Raw genomic sequence first — 24,269 nt, forward strand, 5'->3', positions numbered from 1 at the left:
ATTGAGAACTGAACTTTGTTGAGGTGCCTACATCGCTGATATTTTGGCCATGAGAAACCTAACAATGCTGTGGACCCACCAAGGCAGGAAAATCGGTGAAGTGGAAATAATCGTAAGCAGTGGCAACCGTATACATTAATCACTCCCGCCTTCAAACGGTATAGGCTGCGCCTAAACGACCCAGACTCTTGCCACAACACTTAAGAAACGAACAAGTATAACGAGCGAGGCAAAACAAGAACGCACGTCTTTGACTAACATTGCGTTGTTGTTTGTTCGGAGAGAAAAGAGCAATAATGACAGATTAGGTCTAACGAACAAGAGCAAAGATCAAATGACAGGCTCTCGTGAACAGAGCGGGCAAAATGTTATTAGGCTGAAGGGCGCGGGGGCATGTACCCGGGAAATAGGCGGGTGGCAGATTCATCTGTCAGCTAACTTTGAAAATAGGGTTGTGCAGCGCCACGACCAAATAGGCAACAGCCAACTTGGAAAAAAGGAACCACCATCAACATCAATCAATCATGCACAGAGCCGAACAATGCACCTGCGTACCGTGTACACGCCAAAGAAGAATTGGTGGAGAATCGAGACCTCAAAGGGTGGAAATAGTGCCAAGTATGACTGGAAAGACAATGGAAATGTTTGGGAGCAATCGAGGTCCACATTGTCCAGTATGCGCGTGTGCACTTACTGTATAGCTGCGTAACCGGGCCGAACCGAAATCGAGTGGAGATCGTTTGCGTAAGTTCAGTAGAGTGAATTCCACCAGCCGGGAGTGAGTAGAAAACGACCAGTTCAAGTGAGGAGATATCACAGAAACCAAACAAAAAAACAGCCAAGAAACAAAAACAGGAAACCAAACGAGTGACCGAAATCGAGTGGAGATCGTTTGCGTAAGTTCAGTAGAGTGAATTCCACCAGCCGGGAGTGAGTAGAAAACGACCAGTTCAAGTGAGGAGATATCACAGAAACCAAACAAAAAAAACAGCCAAGAAACAAAAACAGGAAACAAGACAAACGAGTGCACTTTTAAAAATGATAAGAAAATAGAAGTTTGGCGAAGGTGGATGATATTTTGATGGCGGCTGAGACTAATGCTTGGCGTCGTGAATGACGGGGCGATGATCGTGGGGAAGAGGGGGAGTGCGCTCTGTACCGAAATGGCATATTAACGAGAATCGAAAATATGAGTTTTGAGAGTAGGAAGTGTTGGTTTTGAAGCTGCAGAACGGACAAGGACCGGAAAGTTGTGGCATACGCAACGCAGCTAACGACTAGATGAATAGAGCCAGTGGAGTACTGGCCGTCACGGCGAGGTTATTCGAGGTACGAATGGCACGGAAGTTCGTGGTCGCTTGGTCCACTTTTTAGGCGAGTAGCGCGGGTTTGTCGGCGCATCGATGAATGAGCGCAACTCGTAGTTGGCCACACGCGGGTCGAATTCAAATTTGTCACGAGCGAAAATAAGTCGGATGTCGGTATGTAGATACAGTCTGCCTGAACGCGTTGTATGGAATCTATGAATCGTACAGAACACAAAGAAAGGGTGTTAATTTGCCGTAAAATGCAAGCATACGAATTCGTTCAAGGGTATATAGGTAAAAATGATAAGGAACAGTCACCTAAATCCGATTGGTAACCATATCACTGGAAATGCCAGTCGTGCATTTCGTGAGCAACTTCAAGTGGATGAAATGCTCCGTTATACAGCTGTTAGATTCCACGTCAGTTTACTGCACTCCGTGCACTCCAGATCTGCCGATTTAAAAAAAGACAGACAGCCTTATATTCGGGGTCATCCCGCCAACAGGATACAGCATTTTGCACACGGGCGTATGAAGTCGATTCGGACATACAGAGCAACTGCGTCGGAGTGGATATACAGGAAACAGGTGTCTTTTCATTGATAAAAAATACGAGTTTCTCTTACGAGAAAATCTTCATTTCCCCAAACATGACTGATGGTTGATTAGAACTCTTCGGAACAGCACCCAATTACTTATGATATCCTCGCGTGTTTAAATTGGAGAAGCACAAATTTCAGTTAAAATGCATTTTTTTAAACTAAGGCACTTTTTGAGGTGGGTGGCGCCACAAGTTTAACTAGACTGTCAATGAGGAACCGCCGTCTAACTATACTCGTTGAAATGTGACCAGCACGGAAGTTTGGGAGATAATCTGGACATTTTAACTGAGATTCAATTCCCTTGGCCGACAACAGCGGTGAAGCAGAAAGACCGCTGATATGCAAATCACATGATGCAGCCAGCATAATCTAATACCACAAGTTCGATTTTCTGGCCTAGTTATCTCTTCCGAGTAGCTTTCGGTAGTCGGTGGTTTTAGCTGACAATCCGAGCGTAAGGTTCCATAAAAACGATAACACAAGGCCAAGGCACTGTTGGCATGTTTCTTACTTCAGCTGTTTTTAATCCAAATGAGGCTATACCTAGAAAAGGGATTATAGCGAGGAGATAAGTCTTCCTGGCTCCCCCTTGGGAGATCTCATAGTAGTGACTGGCGTGGAACTCTAACGTGGCACAACCAGAAAAGTAAACCCCTTGGATGCTCCTATGGAACACACAGTGGTCTCTGCTCCGGAGGGCAACGCAGGCCATGAAACGGTACAAATTAGCGCTTTTAGCACATGGATGTTTCTACTCAGTCCACTTGCCAGACAGCACAACTTCTGAGAGACATGGATGTTTCTACTCAGTCCACTTGCCAACTTCTGAGAGCATCAGCGGACCGCGCGACTGGGGGTCTCGTAGTTAGTCAGTCCAACGACCAGGCATTTCGGTTGCTTGTATCCCCGACAATTCACCCGTCTCATGCAATCTTACTACAAGAGACCATCAATGGTGTTTGGCTAAAGCACTTCTGATGCATTAACACCAACCAATCCGACGAGGACAGTCAGGCTGACGGAACCTAGTCAATGAGAGTGATCGACCTGTTACCGTAACCTGACAAACATAGGTTCATGAAAGACCGCGTAACGCATGACATAACCGGATACATTTGCATTCAAACGACCGTATGATGTACACCGATTTTTCGGTTAATAACCCAAGGATACACACACATATATGGGTGGAAATAGGGCGCGTATCTATGCAGTTATGCAAGAAACCAGTATCAAGGTCATGCTAAATTTACAGAGTGAAGGTCGCGTTCCAATTGAGGATGACACTTATGGGTTATTGTAAATGTTGAAGTATGTCGTGCGGCGTGGGAGATGCGATAACGGTGTGGTTTCTCAGTAGGTCACACACAAGTTTTATCGCAGTATCTCTGTTTACGTTTGTTCCTCTGGGTCTTGCAATTTATTGCACCGGCTTTCCGTTTGTATGCATTCATTTGGTGTTTCTCTTGGCATTATCATCACAAGCATGGAATAAACACAAAACACCGAACCAAGACGGCTTTCATCTTGAAGGAGCTTTTTTGTACAAGGTAGTGGTAATATTCACCTGAGATCTCGTGTCAGTGAAGTCAATCTAAGCCGAGGAATACTGCACAAATGTTTCACCCTTGTTGGGAATCATCAACAATGCACATCTGGCGAAATTTGGATAGTTTCGAACCCGCAACATCCAGCCAGCGGTTGAACACTCAAGCGCTTGACCACGAGCGACTGATCGGCAGTGTGATTTGCGCTCATTATGACAGGACACACTGCCACTCATTCCTCAATGACGGAAACCACATCACGTGGTCACGTATTGACTGACTCCTTGAGTAATGACTTCTCAGAAGGAAGTTTCACACATCCGGTGAAAGTTAATAACACTTCTGACCAGTCGCCCGTGGCCAAAGTTTTGTGTTCAATAAGTGGCTGGAAGGTTTACAACTGACTGAGTTTCGTAAGATGAGCACTGATGATAATTCCCAGTAGGGACGAGACAGGCCCACAGCGATTCTCGGCCCTTCAGCATAAATTGGCTTCACTGATGGGATGAAATCTCCAGTGAATATTACCAAATCTTCTCGCATTACCATGAACCACTAAACTGCACCGAGGAAGGACAATTTCAATTGATGTATGAAAATTCCTTTTGAGAAGTCATTGGAGGGACGTGCCAATACGTGAACACGTGATATTTCATTCCCGTCATTGAGGGATGAGTGCGCTAAGTGAGAGCCAATCACACTATTGATGAGCCATTCCTGGCCAAACGGTTAAGTGGCCAGAAGATTGCAGGTTAGAAACTCTCTGAGGTTCGCAAGGTCCCAGTTGGTTGCGTAAAGTTGACGTGTGCCTCCACGAACAAGATCCACAACTAATCCCATATTGCTCCAGAAGAGCATCGGTACAGACCTAATTGTATGGGTCATATTCTAGAGAGAGAGAGGTCACTCCTCCTGGTAGGGGGAGTCCAAGACAATGCATTCCGTAAGCTATAAGCCAATGAGATTACTATGGTACGTATGTACCATAGCACTTGTTCACCTGTAGTTTTCAACTATAGTTCTTGCGGTGATACAGACAGCCACAAGGCGAGGTGACAACCAGCTTTCCGTCAAAGCTTAATGTAAAACATTGTCACCAACATTACCACCGAATCAGCAATCCTGTCGGAATTTACCTCGCACGTACTTGTCCCTAAGGGTATTCTGAATTGTCCTTAATGGGTCTGATAGGGCGAGATGGCTCAAGTTGTTAGGGCGCGAATTTACTGACCGGAAGGTCCGTGGCTAGGCTGCCTAAGTCTGCCTAGGCTTGGGCAACCTGGCAGTATCTCAACCCTCGTGCTTCCTTCGGGTTGCATGGCTGCTAGGCACCGAGAGGGTGTTACAGCTGAACGATAATGGGCCTGATGCAAGCTGAAATGACATACTAGAGTAAGATGGCTGCAATACGAAAATGGCGGTTTAAAAATAGGGTACAACCCGTCCCTACTATTCAGTCATTTGAGTGGGCCGAAATCAGAGTAGGACGGTAAATCTGAACTACTTTCTTCAAAATAAACCATTGCTAGATTTCGACCCTTGTTCATTTATGAAAACGCACCTCAAATGGACCAGGTACCGCAAGAAAGCGTGCTGTTCCGATCGCGTGGAGTTAACCGTCAGGTTAGAGGACAGCGAAGTGAGAGAACAGCCGGATGATATGGATGAGAGGGAAGAACAGGAACAAGAAGAGACAGATGAGGACGGTGGCAAGGCCTCGGTTTGCTTGGCAGTGGTCCCAAAAGAATCAGCGGCAAGCATTTGGTCCTCCGAGGGAAGGTCATCTTTTGAATCGCCCCGATCTTCACTTGGTTTATCTTGGATCCAAGCAGGATCTTGTTGTGTGGAGGCTTTCTGAATAGGCATATAAACCGTGCGCTGCCGAAGGAACGTCTGTGAATTGCGGGGCATATCTTCAAAGTCGTAGCCGATGACGAACATTTTGACCACCACTTTGTTGGGGTTGAAAAGCGTAAGCTGAAAGGAAAGTTAAATGCGGTGAACTAGGGCACACTCGCCAAAGGCTGCGCGACCAAACGGACACAATATGAAACCAAACGTACTTGCACGGAACCTTTCATCGGAAGATGGTAGCCTTTACCGTTTCGAAGCTGACACAAATCAGCGTAGCCCAAGTACGGTGATGGCTTGTTATCATCGGACAAATCAAAGAAATAGGCCTTCATGGGGATTCGTTCATGTGCAGGGAAGAAAGAACCACTTGCACCCAATTCAAGCGTGAACCCTTCCACTTGTCCGACCGGGTGAATTCGCCCATTGAGCATGCTTTCCTGAACGGTGGAAGAAGCACAGAAGGTGTCACGAGTCAATAGAAATAGAGAGGAAGGGTTGAAACTTATCCAGGAAGTAGAGGAGGGAAAAACTACATGGAGTTGGAGAATGTCTAATGAACAAAACCTTGTGGCTAACCCTATTCCATCTAATCATTCACTGGCTCACTAGTATCCAGCAAAAAAAAACTTGTCAGACACTTAAGATAGACGGCAGCATCCGTTTGTAGCTCTCAAATCGAAAACAGGATGTGGGTGGTTGTGCGTGTGCGCTTAAAAAATTCTATCTTCAATTTTTGGTACTACAACTGCATAAAATACATCCAACCGATAGCAAATAAATGGTCAAACCTCAAGGTTTGCGTTGAACGTTCATTGGATAAAATATTCTAACACACTGCAACAGCTATGGCGTGAACATGCTATGTGCCGTCATTAGGGTAGAGGTGCGTAACTGCAATGAAAGTCGTGGCCAATCTAGGAAGGGACGCAACTAGGCCATTCGTTAGCAGGTTCGGCGTACTGGTAAATTCAACCCAGTGTACATGGAAGGTGGACTAAGCGTACTGATTTTTGAGGTTAAAAATAACGTGAAAATTTGAAGCATCTCCTTTCCAACATCCACGTCGAAGAATTAATCACCTGTGGTCAGAAGAAATGGATGTCTACTACGTAAGGACACTTGCGTTAATGATGCCACTGGGATCTCGTTCAGCTGTAACACCATTCCAGAGCCTAGCTGCCATGCTACTCGAAGGAAGCACGAGGGTTGAGATACTGCCAGGTTGCCCACGTCTAGACAGAGGAAGTCGAGAGGCAGATCTCGGGTTCAAACCACGGGCCTTCCGATCAGTAAATTCGCGCTCTAACCACCTCGGCCCCCGGGCATCTACCAGTTAACAGATATGGAAACAGTTGTTTCGGAAAGTGTAAGTCTACTGAACACGGACACACACACTGGGCTGAGTGCAATACACTAAATACCGATCGATTTCGGTGGCCGTCATGGAAAGGGATAGACATCGAAAGAAGCGAGGTCTTCCACGAGTCAACCCAGCTGAACGTGTATGCTGAACAATGGAATGGCGGCAGAGATAACCAGCAGATAGGAAGAAACAACCAACCAATCCTCACCCTTCTGTAAGCACATGATCACAAAGTCTTCTTCTGTCGAATCTGTTTTCGACGCCTTTCAAAACTGAAAAGCATCAAGGGGCGTCTTCAATGTTATTACTCCGAAGTGAGGGGAACAGAGAAGAGCTAGGTGGTCGAATCTCCAAAAGCCTTTCGCCCTTATTTAGGTTGATTCCTGACCTTTTTCGTTCAAGCGGAACTGAGACGTCTTCAGGTGTTCGACAATCGTTGTCTCAGAACCATAGCTCGTGTGGGTTGGAGTCAACGAATCCGTAACGAGACAGTTAGAAAGCGCGTTTACGGTTGTGCAACGGGTAATTCCATTGAAGAATGTGTCCAGCACCAGAAGCTGAGTTGGTTGGGACATGTGTTACGTATGCCGAACCATCGTTTGCCGAAGAGAGCGCTATTTTCCATGCCCAATTCAGAGTGGCGTAAACAGAGAGGTGGCCAACCCATGAACTGGCAGAGGAGTATGAAGATCACGAAACGCTTGGGTGCTGTGTCAATGGCGTTCTTGTTGTCAGTTTCTATCCAGATTGCCCGAGTGAATGTCTGGAGGTATGGGCACCTCGGAATGATTGTGGTAAGTTAGCACTAAGTCCCTTCCCTGTCCACCTTTACTCTTTTCTCTACAATAAGGCTTTCAAATAAATCATGGTTGTACGGCAGTGAAGCATCGGTGTTGAACACTGATGTCATGCCGTCGATGATGATGATGAATGTACTCTTTATGTCGGAAGGTGATGGATTTCGCAAGCCCAATCACATTGATGAGTCGGTAGCAAAAATATCCACAGATATCGTTAGGTTTCTTACTATGATTACATCGATTATTCTTTCTATTCCATTTGCACTGCAGGCGAGCACTACACCTTCGGGCCTAGTGACGCTGTCAATGAGGATGACATATCACATAGCACGTTTTGTGCGTAGTCTCGTATCAACTAATGGGATTTTTACCAAACAACATGAGGCGGAACAAATACTGTGTTGAACATCAATTTATACGATTCATTTGCTGTTGCGTATTGTCTGTTATGCCCTGAATAATTGATGGGTTGATGGAAGGCGTTAGCCACATCTGCTGGGGAGCAAGGTAATCATGGGTTTGAACTGCGTGAAGCGGTCTTCAAGGCCTGTCCTCATACATGTTTATACATCGCGAAACATAGTGTCGCCCGTTTTTTTCACGGTACATTGAATGGCATATTTTCCACCAGCAGGTTCCGAAAATGGTCGGAAAACGGATTCATATCTGCTCATAAGATGTTATTGGAAGAAAAAAAGCGCAGTCAGCTTTTGCTACAATCCTGCCAGTTCAGTAGTATGCTTTCATTGCTTTGTGTCAAAACATCCATAGCACGCTGTAATATGCTTTGCAAGTGTCTGATCGGCGTGTCTTTATTCCACTTTTGGGACATCCTCTAACTCAGTCTTCGGGTTATATAATTTTGCACATTCGTACATCTACCCTGCTAGTATGCTCCAGAGACTCTCAACAGAATTAAGATCCAGATCGCAAGCTGGCCACCGCAGTGTTGCGGGACCCATTCTGGCTTACTTCGAAGCGGTTACAATTCCCGTCTGCAGGTAATTTCCTCGTTCCAAACGCCTTACGGTCTAGCTGACACAACACGGAAGGCTGAGCTCTCCTCCTATTCTCTGTCAGACGGCTGAGGTTTACGTCGTCTGTTAGTGCCGAATCGTGCTCCGACGGTAGTCGTGTAGCTTTGATCAGACAATTACAGAGGAGCATTACACTCACAATTGAAATCGACAAAGCCAGCGTCGTGGAGCGACAGAATAGTTAGCAAAGCAAACAAATCAATTGAGCAAGTACAAGATGGGTCAATATGTTGTGCGCATTAAACTGTCCTGATGAACAACCTTAGGAAAAACTGCTATGAGAATGCCGTTTCACGCTGTTCATTGACACGTTGTCACTTTACCGACTAGGCTGAACGAGTATTGGGTTGGTGGCCAGAGGAATAAACGCGGTGATTTTTGCGTTTTTGTGTACTTTCTCATTTTTCTTTCGGTCTAAGCTAAAATTATTTTAGTTCCTTTCGAGTATGAGACAGCCAACAACTTCCACAGGATAATTAGTATAAAAATCGATATGATCCTAAATTTTTGTCGCAGGGTGAATTTACTAGGACGGGAACACAATCAAGAGAACTCTAGCCTACACGATCCACAAGCAATCTCAAGCTACATAGCTTCTGTGACCCCTTCGGATTAAGCAACTCTCGATCAAAAATACTCGTTGACTTGGTAACTCAGCGGTTGAAGACCCACCAATATTAATGGCCTGCTACTGACCTATGCATCGTATCGATTCAGTCATTATCTCGGTTTCGGCCTATGACTTTGTGCGCTACCTCTATACGATGAATTCTGCATTTGTCCGTTAGTTCCCACCCATTAGTAGACTTTCTGCCATTTCTGCGCTGAATGTTTGCGGAGTAGAACCTCGCAGAATTCAGTTCGGGTATGTCTGCTAGTACTGCGGTTACAAGCTAAAAATACAACACACAAGCTAGAGCATGAGGAAAACTTAGGAAAAGTCAACAACACTGGTTATTCCCCGCCCTTGTGAAGAGAGAAAAGGATGTCTTCCAATTCGAACACTTCCGGTGATATGCAACCATATGTGTCATTTCATTTCCGTGCGGCGCTTTACCTCAGTTTCGGTTAATGTAGAGGTCTATACCAGCTTTATATAGCACACTGAAAATAGAGCGGCCCCTATTTATGCGAAGCCATCATCAAGGAAACGCTGTGAATGCAACAATTTCTATGGGTTACACACTTCGCAAAATAAACTTCCCAATTGAATGTCTCTCGATGATCACGTAGAAAACACTTTACGTCCACGGAACAACATCCTCGTGTAAACGAAACAAACGGCGTTGGCCTTATTTTGCTAACCAGCGAAACGTACTGAAGTCTACTCATCGGGTTTTGATCTTATTAGGGCTCATCGGCAACGCATATCCTTGGTCATGCGGCACCTACGAGATGGAAGGCGAACGGGTTAGCACTGCTATCCCAGCACAGACTGGATGCACATGAATCTGCACGTTCGAAGGATCGGTTCGTTTTCCACTGCTGAACTATATTAGGACCGGAACTCGAATCCAGTGCCCGCCCTGCATGGTGTGAACTAACCAGGACGATTACGCCAGAATATGAGGAGGATTGCACAAACGAGGAGTGATGTGAATAACAATTCTGAAAATTCCGCAACTTACACGAAACAAACCAAGACACGACAGGTGACCGCCAGGTTTTGGCCGCACGCAGCCAAAAAAAACTCGTTACATATGTGTTGTGACATAAAGGTAGTCGCTGCTCCTTCCAACAAGCCTAAGATTTTGCATCTCAGCAAAGCCAGCTGGAGCGGATGGATGATTGTATCATAATATATGCTGAGCCATTGGCGGTTACAGTACCCAGTCAAAGCAGGAACATCAAGAAACCACGGAATAGAGACTAGGTTGCCAACAGAAAGATAGTCTGTACAACAAAATACCTCTTAGGAACCACAAGGGATCAAGGAATGTTTTGTCTGATCTGAAAAAGGTCTCGACAACCTCGGTACTCATTGCTGTTGGTCACTTGGGGTGGTCAAGATATTGACGATACCATGTCCTAAAAGTAAGGGAAGCTATCTGTGTGCGGTAGCCGTGTAGTCATTAAAAGCGTACGGTATTTGCCGATGCACACTCACCTACGTTTCTAATGCCATAGGACTCTTTTCGATAGAATGCTTGGGAACATGGGGGACACGGCGCAATTGGCCCTGGCTTGATCCATGAATCCAGAAATTTCTAGCACCTTTCACAATAGATTGGAGATCATCCTGAGCACTTGCATTTGGATTTTGGTAATAACTTCGTAAAACTTCAAAGGTGACACAATTCTAGCAAAGATTGAAAGATCAGATGTGTGACCTCGTGGTAAACAACTTCAAGCTACTACACCCACGTAACTACGCACCCACCAATGAGTTTTTACAGCCGCATTCTTTGAACGAGATGTGAGACGGTTTTGATTTCTAAAGACAGCGGCTGTAGGTGAAGACTCCTTACAGATGCATCAGGCAATATTCTGAGCTCACACCTCAACGACTAATCCGGCTCCCAATGAATGCTAGCGACAATTCAGTCAAAACCTTTACACCATTCAATGGAGAGCGGAACTCTCAAGTAAGACAAACCACAGATCTGTTCGGACAGGATCAGGAAAAGGAAGACCTTCAGACTTCCCGCAAGCTTGTAAGATTTGTTTGACACACAACTAATCGCCAAATAAGGCTATTGGCATTCGTTGAATGAAAAAAGGACATTTCCGCTTCACGTGGGACGAACTGAGAATGAAACTGCCCGCAGTCACATCAGGGGCAACACTGCCGAGATGAGTTGGAGAAGACTGCTAGGATTGGAAATGTATGAAGTGCAGCTTTGGAACTCAAATAAACCCGACTGGCACAGAAATGCAATCGGAATGTGAGCGGACTGGGGAGCTGAGATTGACTGGGAACAGAAAAAACATTTACCTGTACAAAGTCAGCTACCTATAGACGTTTTTCGGAGCCGTAACCAATTACAACCGTCTAGTTACAGGTACCAGTACCAAACCAAACCTCAATACCCAGTACTGTAGAAATCCACAATCAGCGTTTGGTGCCTGACAATAAACAGATTGCTCCACAACCAGTCACGTACTGGACCGGTGCAATTTACATCAATGTTGAGTGATCCAACACCACTGGAACGTAAACCAAACAAGGCTTCAAACTGACTTCAAAATCAGTGAGTCACGTATGACTACAATCACAGTGACAAACGCTGGAAAGGATGACAACAATTGAACTACCCCGATCGGCAGATGGCCTNCGCTGGAAAGGATGACAACAATTGAACTACCCCGATCGGAAGATGGCCTAGGACGAAAGAACTGGTGACCTGTTTTCGGATAGACGGCACAAAAAACTATTCACACTACCATCATTAGGTCACGTACATGTCAAGAAGCTAGCTGGTGGAAGCGCACTGAACGCAGAATATGTTAAGCACGACAAGGTAAACTAACTGCAAAACTTCAGCCGACGAGTTGCGAAAGCCGCGTCATCACTGATTTTTCTGGAGCAGAAACCTAATGACTATACGAATACACACCGCTCACACTGACGGAAATGTAGTCTGCTGCTGTGCCAGCAAAACTGTGGACTAGGTAGGCGCATTTGTTACATATTCGGAGGATTCATTCAGGAATTCTCAAACTAACTTTTGCTACGAGTTGTTCGCGCGGAAAACAACAAGTAAATGTGATGAGGTGGTTCAGTGGTTAAGGCGCGAATTTACTGGTCGGCGGGGTTCGTGGTTTGAACCCAACCCAGGCACCTCGACTGCTCCTGTCTAGACTTGGGCAACCTGGAAGTATCTCAGCCCTCGTGGTTCCCCACGGGTGGCCTGGCAACTAGGAACCGAAAGGGTGTTACCACTGGGTGGTAATTATCCCTATTAGTTGGATGCGGCGATTTCATTCGAAACATTTTAAATGGTGCCAACTGTAAACCCAGCGCTAGTAGCTTCATGGTGCTTGTAGCATTTGCTTGCAGAAGCAGCAGTACAGCAGCACATGTGAAACTTTGATTTCCCTCCCACAAATAAACTGTCAACATCGATGAACACTGCTCTGATTTAGTTCGTCGTATGGTGGTTCAAAATTCAGAAAAACGCCTTCAACTTAGACAATACGTATCACGAAATCATGATGGTAGTGCCTTGTGCCGATGCATTACATGTGACCAAACTAACGGTTCCAGTGTCTCTGTGAGGGAAAAGCAAAACCAGCCAGGCTGGCAGTAGAATGGAATGAAACGACATTTAACTGGGAAAAGTGACTCTATCCAGACGGCCAAAAGTGATCAGCTGACAGACTGAGAGGGCAAAGCGGCTAGCCCTTTTATCAGTTGGTTGGCGCACACGTTTGCGTGCGTGATAATGAAAAAAAAACTAAGAAAAGCGAGCAGACAGAAGCCACGAGCTGCCATGTGTGCGAACCAGATACATCTGAAAATAATAAACTAAGCTTTACTGGATTCAGCATAAGCAGACAGGCAATGGAAATCTGAGTACACAATGAGAGTAAACAAGTCCAGAACCCAGATATGCTGAAAGTGGATGTCTCAGCCAATAGTACCATCGGCTTCCCCGCAGAATGCCAAAAGCCCCAGCTTTTTAAACCAATAAACTCAATATTAGCGACCGATCGTATCGGGTCCACACCGGCACGCTGGATGGGGCCAAGATTAATAATGGTCTAGACAGATGTGTTCGAAGAAAGAAAACAATAATTCGTCTGACCACAGTTTCAACCTCACACCGAATTCAACGCATTGGTACCGGATCGGATCTATCCGTTCGATAGCTCGATTCGGAAACAGGAACAACTGTCACACGTGCCCCGAAAGCATGATAAACAAAGCCTCATAAACTCCATGGAATAGTGGAATTCACAAACGGTGCCTGAGACCCAGTCACGATTTTACAGTGGTTATACTTGTAGTCATGTATTAATACTCGTGATCAACGGTGTTGGTGCCAAACAAACATTCCATGCTTTTAAAACGTTGGTATCCATAATGTAGAAGACGCAACAGAAAGTAAGATCAGAAGCTCGATGTAAAAACTCATCCTATTATTACCAAATCCAACGTCTTTTCCTACCCAGCGAGAGGAGAGAAAGAACAAACAACTATTCTCGTTTTGGGTAGTCTTTGAGCTCATTTTCTCGTGCTACGGCTAGGTCAGGTGAAAAAAGAGTGAAAAAGGCATCGAATAAGGAGGCAAGAAAATAGACCAAGGAGAACCGCCCCGACAGGGTACCGACCACTGATCAACTGATGGATACAGACTCGTTATTGACTGCGACATGTTAGGTGTCTATGCCCATCTGGACTTCGTCCAAGTAACAGTAGTCATGGTTGAACATCAATGTGTACTTCGCGTTGTGTTTGACACACTACACATGGTTTGGAATTAGCCCTCTGAGCAGTCGGATAGCACAAGTTGGCCGGCGAAGACCGTGTTTTAAGTAAAACAGCCATTTGGGTTATGCATTTCGGCCTACCATTGGCAGTTCACTCTTCCCAATCAATTACTTGTCAGTCGATGAGGAGGCAGTCACAGGCATCATGCGATCTATGTGTGATAAATATGAAAAAGAGGAAGCTTGACGCATCACAGTATTCACACCGACGAATCACCATAGTAGCCATCTGATCCACTGGCTTGATAAAAGCTGAGTAACGGGGAGAAAACCGAGAGCCAGTACGCATTTTCCTTCCGGAAACGCGATGTTTCTGGTTCATGAGGACTATTCACTCCAGCTAGGGGTATGCCACTTGTGTTTATCAACGAGGAGAATGCATTGCACTTTTGCGAGGATTTATTTACCAACAAATATAACCTATTGGGAAACATGTGGTTTGTTAAGACAAGCTTCGTAAAAACCGAAAAGTTTGCTGCACAGTGGAGTACACAACCGCCAAAAATAACGGGGTCGGACGGGAAGTACATCCTAAAGATCAACCATTGAACAGGAGGCAGTCGGGCAGGCAGGCCATCTGTCAGTGGAGGAGAACACATCCCAGCCACCGACGAAATGAATCTTGCGGAAAAACAAAAACAACACACTGATGTCTGCCGAAAGGGACGAAACGCCCGTCGTAAACAGCCACGAAAAATAGGCCGTTACGACAACGAGATGAAAGACCGTCCGATTCATGAAAACAAGCTGGGTGGGCACGTGGGAATCCACACCAGTCTATGGCTATTGATTGAAGACAAATTTATCTCGCCAATCGTTTATGAGCACATATGCCAACAAAGGAGGGGCGAAACAATCCGCGGGAGAAAATTCATGGAGATGGAGAAACAGTAAATTATGGTAATTTATTTCAACACTATAAGAAAAGATCGAAGCGATTTCCCATCAACTACACGAAGGAGATTAGCCCCCAAATGCACGCGACCTATCAGATGGACCTGTTATGCTGCATAAGAGAAGGATTAGGAGTGAGCCTGTTTTATGAGGCTACCAGTGATTAAATCGAAGTGGTGCTGCACAATGCCTAGGATGGATGACGAGCGTTCAGTACTTTTATTGACAGTTGTAACTGTCTAGTCGCAATATAAAAAGGCAGACTATTGATAAACCACGCTCTGAAATGAACTCGAAAGGATTGAGAAAATCTGAGGTCGATATCCAGTCAACCTGTTAATAGTAGGAAGAACAATTACAGCTTCATAAAGGAAACTACTCACAAGGTTGCTGAAAACCGTCCGGCCACGGCCGGTTTCGCTATTCTTGGGGCTCATCAGGTAGGCGCAGTCCCCGAGTTTCCATCAACCGTATGATCTACTTGAACCCAAATTGCACTGTTTTCGAGAAATACACTCATTTGCAAATCAATTTGGTTTTCACGAGAGACTCAACACAATCTCTCGTTTATGATATTCTACAACTGAAAGAATATCATAAACGAGAGATTCAGTTGAGTCCCCCGTGAAAACCAAATTGATTTGAAAATGAGTGTATTCCGCAAAAACAGTCCCATTTGGGTTCAGGTAGAACATAAGGTTGACGGAAATTCGGGGACCGCGCCTACCTGAGGAGCCCAAACTGGAAGTGAAAAACCGGTCGTGGGCTGTCAAAGAGTTTACAGTAACCTTGGAGTAGTTTCCTTTATGAAAATGTACTTCGATATCTAGAATATCGTGCCAACTGAAACATGAGGCGGCCTGTGTGCAGCAATTTTAGTTGTAGAATATCATAAACGAAAGATTAAGTTGAATCTCTCGTGGAAACCAAATTGATTTGCAAGTGAGTGTATTTCTTGAATTACAGCTTCAGTTTGATGGAGACATTTCGATAACCAGACCATTGGGAGCTGAATTCTGACAGTTTGACCACAGACGGCTCGGGACCTCATTTGGGTTTGGTGGGCAGATCAACCAAGTATTAATGAGGCAAAGAACACATGACAGTGTACAATTCAGCACCAGGAATAAGGTGACAGGCCCAGTAAGACTCAACCAGGCTCTTCCCGAAGTACCATCGATATCTACGAATGTCATCATTATCGTCGAAAGCATGACATCCGTGTTCAACATCGATGCTTCGCTGCCGTGGCCACTAATGTTCGGCCAGGTTTTTACTCGGTGGTCAAAGTCCGTATGGACATGGAATACCCTGGATGTGACAGTGAGACGTCCCTAGCTGGTGCAATCTACAAGAGGCTGTTCCCGCCTCAGACAGCAACTTCGTGGTGTACGTGTTTTCCCACGGAACCCAATCAGACTTTCAGTGTTTGACCATCCATGTCTCCGGAGCATTGCCTTCAATACATAGCTCCTTTTCCAACCCCCCAATTGACAGTCCACTGACAGTGCTGGATTTATGCACCAATTTACCAGCTCGCCCGTGCAATGAGAAACCTACCTACCCCCCCCCAAATCATCGGCTAACGAAACTGCGGCAGCTAGAACCACTGTAGGAGGAGTACGCGGTTCTTACAGCTGACAATGATGATGACGACGACGAAACCCAATCGGCCATTGATCTACAGATCAATGATGAAAGATGTATTTAGTCAACACCCGTTCTTATTCTGGTTTCTTTTCAACCGGTGATGTGGAACATTTGAAACTGCTGTGTGTTTTATAGCCACTGAACTGGATCAGAATAGGTTGACGTAGGGGATTACAAGCGTGTGAAGCACATGTCCAATTATTGCGCTCACTCGTGGCAAATCACCTTCAAGCAGTCGAACATAAAAGCACTGGACGGCTGCCAGTAGATCTCATAATAGTCGATCTGACTATAATTTGTCTCGGCAACCTTGATGTTGCTGCCAACGACGCCTGACCATATGTAACAGTCTCAGCAGTGGACAATGAGACTACCCATAACATTTTTACATAATATCACTTGCAGGTTTGATGTGAGGGATATTTCGCACTCGTGAGCACGAATGGAGGGAAATGAAGTTAATTAACATCGAAAAATGTTCATGTGCTGTCCGAATCACACGAATAGTTCGGTTGCGACACCGGTTCGAAAAATTTGCCACGAAGCATGTTTCCTTCATGAGACACAAAGAGTTAGTAACAGAAGTACGTTCGTGCGTGGAATCTACGAACCTTCAGATCAAGAGCTTATGCCTTAACCTGAATGCTAGAGTTCAGAAAAAAAGAATTAATCCCCATCGATGGGCTTTTCAGCTTTAGTTCCCAAGGTTCCAGGTTCCCATACAGATTGTTTGGGTTTCGGCACCAGGGATGCGAATTTTCGCCTCCCACAGACCGCGGCCGAACAAAAGACGAACAGTTTCCAAGGTGCCGATGTAACCGAGTGGTGAGGTAATAACTGGTTGCATTATGGGCAAGATGGTCCAAGTGGTTAGAGCGCGAATTGACTGACCGGAAGGTTCGTGGTCTCTACCTCTTGACTTCCCCTGTCTAGGCTTGGGCAACCTGGCAGTATCCCAGCCCTCGTGCTTCCTTCGGGTGGCATTGGAGCTAGGCATTAAAAGGGTGCTACAGCTGAACGACTATTATCATTATTGCATTATGATGGTAGTGCCGGTAAGATACCCCATTAGCAGATTAAACTTGGAAGAATGCCTTCTCCAGGTGCAGATTCCTTTGCGAAATTCCCATTATTGTTCTCGACTAACTCAATTTACGACATCTGATACAGAAGAATGGCGATAGACGATGATAATTTCGTCCGTCATTAGCGGTCGTAGGAGTGAAAGTGAAATGAATAAAGGTTGAGACATTCAACCTCAAACGATGTGAAGTACGATGAAAAAGACGAAATCAGACAGACATAGATACCAAAACTATCGATTCATAAAACAAGAGAGATATCTACTCATCAGAATAGATCTGCACACGAGGCGACTCAACCTTGCTAAATTTTAATTCCGCGACATTTCATTGGCCTTTTGATTTACGTCACCTAGTGTAAAAAGTTGAACGATTGTTTAGCGATTAACCCACATAAACTGGGAAAATCTTCACTTAAGACCAAGCTAACGACTCTTCCATGGCGCGAGAGATGCGGTTTGACTGAGTTAGCAAAAGGAAGATAGAACTACGTCTGGATAGCGAAGGTCAGGTATCACGCGCAGGCAGTTTACTGATGTATGTAGCCGAAGAAAAAAAATCACTTGAGACCAAAGAATAAAGCAGGAACGAGTTGAATCGACAAGCTCGATTAGTTGTGAACATAGGAATGAGATTCAGAATGACATCGATTACGAGAATAAACCAGGTAAACTGTAACATCACATATATATATATATATATATATATATAAGTAATATTGTACAATCAGCGCCACAGATAAATAAAAAATCGTTCAATTGTAGCACCGTTTCAGTGCCTAGCTGCCATGCCACCCGAGGGAAGCACGAGGGCTGGGATACTGTCAGAGTGCCCGAACCTAGACAGGGTAAGTCGAGAGGTAGAGGTCGGGTTCGAACCACTGACCTTCCGGTCAGTAATTTGCGCTTTAACCACTAAGCCATTTCGACATTTCGAGATAAACTGAGGAGCGAAAATTCCATGGTAATTCTACCCCTCACTTGTACCAGGCTGTGGTTACCTGACAATGTGAATTCACGATGATTGCACTTTGTTCTGCGCACACTTAACCTGAGTTATCTTTGTAATGCACATCATGTTAAATCTCGCTGCCATGCTCACAACTAATCGTCAATCAATTTAACTCGCCTATGCTTTACTTTTTGATCCAACGTATGAACTGTTCTCACTGACTGCTTACATCCAACCGACATGAACAAGCTGACTTGGTCGCTCGGGTTTACTTAAATAATTCCTGTACGCAACATCACACGAGGAGCCACGGAGCTGGGATCGAAGTGGCAAAACGCAAGATTAGCTCTCCAAACTGATAAGATGGCGACCTTTGTATTGACTGTGTCAACATTAACGGAGTGGGTGTGATTGGTGAGAGTCGTTGAATACGACTAATCAAGGTGTTACATTTTATCGTTCCATGACATATCCTCCTGGGCGGGAAATCGCTCTTAGAAAGGAACTAGATGCTTCTGTCTCATTTGGTCTTCAACTGACGAACAGTCGTCCCTTCACGTTGTCGAACGATCACTTCCACAGAAATCCCAACGCGAATGGAACCAGAAAACGTTGCAAAAGTAGCTGAGTTCCTGCGCATTGTACCAGTCTCTTGTGAGATCGGCGTGGTTAAAACAAAACGCCATCCCGTCACCCCAAACACCAAGGTTCCACCGCAGCCGATGAGGGTGGAATAAAGTGGATCGTTGTATGTAGGCAGAATCAAAGCAGATGAGAAAGGAACAGATATGTTGCTGCCTACAGAGTAAATTCAGACTTCGCGTCAATATGCTGCAGGATACCCTACTGATGTACAGCCTCATGACCAATACGTGTATGTCTGGGTGATACCGTCCGAAAGCCCACTCAAAACATCGGACGTGAATGTTGTTTTGTTGCCTGTAGTGGAAGGCAAAAACAACGAAAGTGCATTTGACTACTGACCATGTTCCCCCAGAATTATGATCTCAGCAATCACGTACAGTTTCAATGGCACAGAAACGTGCAAGTTGCCTATAACCAAGCGTGTGTAGACACAATGAGATTGAAGTAGACTAGAAGTAGATGCATCAAACTTTGGCCAACAAAATCAGACTAGGAAAACTATCCACCATACGGGTGTGGTTGACAACATACTCAAGCAAAACTGGAATGCAACATGAAATAGAGGGAACAACATACGCATAAGTGATTTTGTGAACACAGGCTGGCATAACCACGAACGACATTCGCTCCACAGCTACGCTTTGTGATGCATAAATGCCGCTTTCAGGACAAGCTTAACGCAAGTGTGTATGTGAGGACCATCATAACGTTCCAGTGCATCTAGTTATGGTAAATGCGGGCCGACTCTGTAGCATGGTTTAGTGCTCTCGGCCTCAAGGTGGGTTTGTTCTGCTCTACCGAATACCACATGACAAATGGTTCATGAAAGATGACAATTAACGGTAAGAAAACCACGTACTACAAGATCGATTCGCGGATTAGCAAGGTCATCGATTTGTGGGCCAACCCGAATTTGAAAGCAAGTAGAAAACAACACGACCCATGGTGTCGGTTGACCCACGGTGAGAAACGATCATTTCTGATGGTGAGGATAAAAAAACTCTGTATAACTCATAAATTCTAGAATCTCCGCGTACTCATAACTTTCGTGCAACGGGCGATTCTATGAAGTGACCGAGTCTTTCGTTTCCAGATTGCATTCCTTTGCCCCACTTTGAGCGACGACATTCTTCAATTTCCTCTGGTCACCTTCGATTCTCCCTGCTGGAGTGTATTGCTCATCAGTAGGTTATTCACACAACATCAAACTGAGTGACAGAGACGTTCAGATACGGACAGACAAAGATTGGGCCAGAAGGGGGACTGACTGGTAATTTCAACAATTCTCCCTGATATCAGTTCGTACATTGGGTCACAATAGGAAAGTGATCATAATCCAAAGCGAAGCTTTGAAGCTAAAGTCGACATCTTACAGTATGATGGTTTCTCAGGTCACCTGCTTCGGATGAAGTCGAGATTTCGTCATTTGAACCAAGTATCTGAATTGGTTCCCCACCTCTAAAGCCTACGTTGGTGTTGATTTAAAAGCATATGCTAAGAACTGGTGAATCATGGAATTGTTTCCAACTGTGGTAGCTTCACGTAACATCACAAGTGATAACGACTCTTCTACAGGTTACCAGGAAAACGAACGCATCTAGTTCCGGTTCCGACCAACTGCCCAAACTGTAGAGTTCTAAGAGGTGATTGGAAAACGCAGCGGTTGCCAACAAGTATTGTGTAAGTAGACGTACCAAGTAATTCTGTGCGCACTTTGCTGAAGGAAACTTCACCGAATATGTAATATATGCTTTAATCGGCACATGGGTTGCGTTCACTGGCAAAAAATCGGTGGCCGGGGCGTTCAGGCAAAACCAACATCAGTAGAATGCAGTTGAGTACATGAAGGGCTTGGGGCGTCATGGTAGGCAAGCATCACAGGATACAAGGTGTAGACGGCGAAAAATCATATAACAGACTGGAAACATTCACTGAGGGCATCCGTAAAGACCGTTTCATCTCTGCTGCGTTCAGAAAACCCAGGCGGTGCAGAAATGAGTTGGAAATAAGGCCATGACCAACGAATGTCCCATTCATATTAAGTCAGCTATCTGGGTTGCGTGCCATTCAGGCGAAGTAGCTTTTGTGATTTGCTAGTGAGAATAGATTAAGGGCAATAATTCTTCCACACCGGAAGGGATACCGCGGCCGCCACGAATCTCCACAAACTCAGTACCAAAGCCCGTGATAACACCTGTCCGGATGTATGCACACCAACATTGGGCCCAAATATGCATCTAACAGCGCCATCCCGAAAGGAGTATATCCTGAACTGAAGAAAGCCCTCTTAAACAAAGCTACCGCAGTTAAAGCGTCAGTATTGAGAGACTGTCTGTCCCACAGTGTCAGCTGTCTTATGCCATCGGCGGATGGAAGGTCATCATAGCAGCTTTTACAGTTGAAGCCTGTTAAACTGAGGAATTTCCGTCCTATCTGATGCACTTCAGTTTTATCGAGAATGAATTGGTGGCTAGTCCTTGGGATTGGAAGGCCCTCGCATGTAGTTTTGAGTGGTGCAGCTCCATCTGCATCAAAGGAGCGGTGATCTACCATGGATGATCCGGTTCTGAAAGCTTTACACGTCCAAACAAAATGAGTCCGGATCTGCGATGCGGACTTTAGCACTACCTTCCAGCCAATGGATTGAGAACCCTTGCTACACAAACTTTCATAAAAGCGACATAGAAAGACTTCTCCTGTCCGTTTTAATCCTTCCCGATCGAAAGCAGTACGTTTGAACTGGCTGGAGCGTTTGATGACGAGCGTGGTGTGATCCAGGGCGTTTTGGAATTTTCATGAAATATGCGGACGACAAAGCAAGTGGCAAAGCGCGTTCTCACCAGTGCATGCCTATGGATGCAGGGTGTCGCATAAAAGCCGGACCTATTCAACTAGACGGAGACTGTTTTCACACCGGGACGCGTAGACATCACATCTTGCAGCCCCAAATAGCTATCGATCAGAGCTCACCACCGCAAGTCAAGAATAAAATCACCTTGATGTTGATTCCCTCTAAATTTAGAAGCCAGAAGTTGGCAAAATCGTCCTAAAAACTTAGTAGATCGCGTAATCGTAAGTTTTACAAATTTCGTCGACTAACCGGTTAGATCTTTTTCACCCACCGCTTTTTTGGCTTGCTGGAATATGATTGCTCACTGAAAGATGTAAACTTTTGTACAAACGACCCTTGGTGACGCCTCCAGCCTGTCACATTCAGATACGAATAGCCGCCTCAGGCAAGGCTCTTTGCACAGCAAAAACAAGCAAAAACTATGCAGATCCCCACGCTGTTCCCGCCGCTTCACAAGAATCTTCCAGGGCCAGGATGTTAGAATTGATGTGTACATTTCCCGTTACAAGTAATGGAGTGTTCAGTAGACTTGCTTTTTCTCAGGTTGCCCTGATTTTTCAGTTTTGCACTCCTCCAGGAATCAATATTTTCGGAAAGCATTGCGAATGCAAGAGAAACTCCCCTAATCCTTACAGTGACCACGACTTACTGCAATCCCAAACTGTAAGGATCAAAACTGATGTACAATAAGCTAGGTCTCACGTTTGCCATATAGGGTAGTCATGTTTGCAATGGATGCTTAAAATGACATCTCGTGCGAAAAAGGATGACAAATAGCCTCAGTTCATAAGCAATTTGCTAAGATGGATGAGTCTGCACCAGGCATCATTCAAAGCGTATTCCTGTTGTCCATCTGTGACCCGAAATCCAAGGATGTGCTTGGATTCGCTGGTTAACGTTATCAACTACTGTCACCAGTACGTAGCTATCCGCCCGAAACACTCAGTTATAGACACTGTACAACAGTACGCGATACACTGCCAAAACAGCATCCAGGTCACAGCCGGTTTCGTACGCATCGCTGATGAGCTCATGTTCAGGCAACCATCCGACAGCTAAGTTACGGACATTCAGTACCTAAAGCGTAACTTGATGTGATGTGAGGTTAAACACAAAGCAGGATGTGATTAGTCCTGGAAAGCGACTCAATACACACTTCATCCTAGATGGGACTAATGCGGTGGATCTGACAGTCAGTCGATCAACAGATCTCACCATTTAAAGCAGCAGCAGAAGGAATTGGGCCACTAATTCCGCTCCCGCGTAAGGCAAATATGAATCAAAGTGATTCCTCAGTTTAGCCCATTCGTTAACATTTGTTAGCAAACAATCAACTGAGAACGACCAACTGTTATTCCCGACTAGTTCACGGTCCTCGTGGACAAGCTTATAAGTACCAAGCTTACGGGAGGCAGACCTGATGCTGTTCGTTAAACAGCCGAGTGTGGACAGTGCTGAAAATCAATTCAAATGCGCTGCTAATTACTAGATTTACTTCGCACTTTTGATCATCTATGTTGGGAAACCGCACAGGGACCTCAAAGTGCTGTATTTCTTTAAAAAAACACGATTTCCTTAGCACACAAACAAAGAATACTTCCTTCGATGCGAACAAAATTGTTTGTGTTGCATTTCCTGTACTCCTTTCAGCTGAGCACATAATACCGGAATACAAAGCACCCGGTAGGTCCATATGTTGTTGGCATGGATGTTTCGACAGGGATGTTCCATATGCCAATGACTCCTAGGCGAAGGCGCGATGTGGATGAGTACTTCTCAGAAAAAGGCATTGCGGCAGCAGTTGCATTTCAACCAGCTAACAAGCTGAGGACACTTCTATAGCGAAGACTACAGATGTTCAACGTGATCTAACAGCGTTGGCAAAGGATTGGACAATTAAGCAGCAAAGGCTTGATAGCTAGTTGAAAAAGCGACAACAAAACACGTGACTCGGAAGAAAGTGCCTTTCTGTCGGGACACTGGATGTATTAGCTGATGTATCAGTTTTCCAGAGCAACCAAACCCCGACACCATGGCTATAGTTACCTGTCAAGAGTGATCCTTCAAGAGGATGAGTACTGCATTAATGCATACAATCAGCAGGCATTGTTTTTCGGATCTGCCTGAAGTAGCCGATTGATCACCGTGCACAATAAGCATTGAGCAGCGTGGACAGTTAACTGAGCAACTTGCACCTGTAAACCAGAGGACAGATCTGAGGGCGAACACACTATATATATATATATATATATA

At 45.1% G+C, this 24,269-nt stretch overlaps 1 protein-coding gene across 1 annotated transcript in view; it reads right to left on the reverse strand.

The window, feature by feature from the left end:
• Positions 1-247: 247 nt before the first annotated feature.
• The window catches only part of T265_03299 (hypothetical protein), a gene marked incomplete at both ends in the record, with an annotated part of 48,088 nt that continues 24,066 nt past the window's right edge, over positions 248-24,269 (reverse strand). Inside the window, 3 exons of the mRNA XM_009167745.1 lie at positions 248-1,520; positions 5,018-5,433; positions 5,520-5,747. Coding sequence (XP_009166009.1) covers positions 1,310-1,520; positions 5,018-5,433; positions 5,520-5,747 — 855 coding nt within the window. The remainder of the gene's footprint in view (positions 1,521-5,017; positions 5,434-5,519; positions 5,748-24,269) is intronic.

The sequence above is a fragment of the Opisthorchis viverrini genome (genome assembly GCF_000715545.1).
Source record: "Opisthorchis viverrini unplaced genomic scaffold opera_v5_47, whole genome shotgun sequence".
In the NCBI taxonomy this organism is placed as follows: Eukaryota; Metazoa; Platyhelminthes; class Trematoda; order Opisthorchiida; family Opisthorchiidae; genus Opisthorchis; species Opisthorchis viverrini.